Raw genomic sequence first — 949 nt, forward strand, 5'->3', positions numbered from 1 at the left:
TCTACAGGCTATAACTGCCAGGTGAATATTGATGAATGTGCCTCAAATCCATGCCTGAACCAAGGAACCTGCTTTGATGACATAAGTGGCTACACTTGCCACTGTGTGCTGCCGTACACAGGTGGGTCCTGGAGTGCCAGCAGGGACCAGAGGGGATACTTGGCCTTGCTTTGGCAATGCCTGAGTCTCAGTGCCCAGGTCTGTGGGGCTGCAGTGCTGCTCCGAGGACTCACTCCTCAGCTGTCCTTCTTGCCTGTACTGACTGGATCTTGAGCTTTGAAAAAACATTGTGGCCTCCTAAGATGCAAGTGGTGGACAGTCATTTGCCTCCATTGTGCTTTAGTATTTGAAAAAAAACCTTTTTTTAATTGTATGTGGCTGGAACCTGGCACATAGCTCATGGTTATCATTCGAATGTTTCCAGGACATTAGCTATTTGTCTTAGTTTCAATAATACAGCTACCATTTATTGGTAATTTACTATGTGCCAGACACTTTTGTACTTTGGGTTCTTTAATGTATTCCTCAATAATTCAGCAATGTAGAAGTTCCTATGCCATTTTACACATGAGGAGGATAGGCAAAGTGAGCTTGCTTGCTCAAGGTCATATAGGTAAGTGGTACATATAGGATTTACCTGTAAGTCTCTTTGAATCTGAAGCTTTTCCTCTTAATGGCCTTTTTACTTCCCACATTCAGTACCGCTACATCTCACTCAGAGGTGTCACCCCTTCGATGGCTGTTACAACTGAGAAGACGTGAGTGTGACTCCATGTCACATAACTGTTCTTTGTTTCGAAGGTGTTATGTTTGGAGTGTGCTTGGGACATTTATTTTGTTTTTACTGGCTTATTATTGCCTTCTTGTGATTGGTTATATTTCTATGGCTTGTTTATCTTCTCTTCCATCTATTTTCTTCATTCAGAGGGAACAAAACACAAACATGGAC

General features: G+C 42.6%; 1 protein-coding gene across 1 annotated transcript in view; it reads left to right on the forward strand.

The window, feature by feature from the left end:
• The window catches only part of LOC108299168 (neurogenic locus notch homolog protein 2-like), a gene marked incomplete at its 5' end in the record, with an annotated part of 44,163 nt that overhangs the window by 2,917 nt on the left and 40,297 nt on the right, over positions 1 to 949 (forward strand). Inside the window, 2 exons of the mRNA XM_017521521.2 lie at positions 8 to 270; positions 700 to 758. Of these exons, the coding sequence (XP_017377010.1) occupies positions 8 to 270; positions 700 to 758 (322 nt within the window). The remainder of the gene's footprint in view (positions 1 to 7; positions 271 to 699; positions 759 to 949) is intronic.

The sequence above is a fragment of the Cebus imitator genome, unplaced genomic scaffold (assembly GCF_001604975.1).
Source record: "Cebus imitator isolate Cc_AM_T3 unplaced genomic scaffold, Cebus_imitator-1.0 Scaffold2528, whole genome shotgun sequence".
In the NCBI taxonomy this organism is placed as follows: Eukaryota; Metazoa; Chordata; class Mammalia; order Primates; family Cebidae; genus Cebus; species Cebus imitator.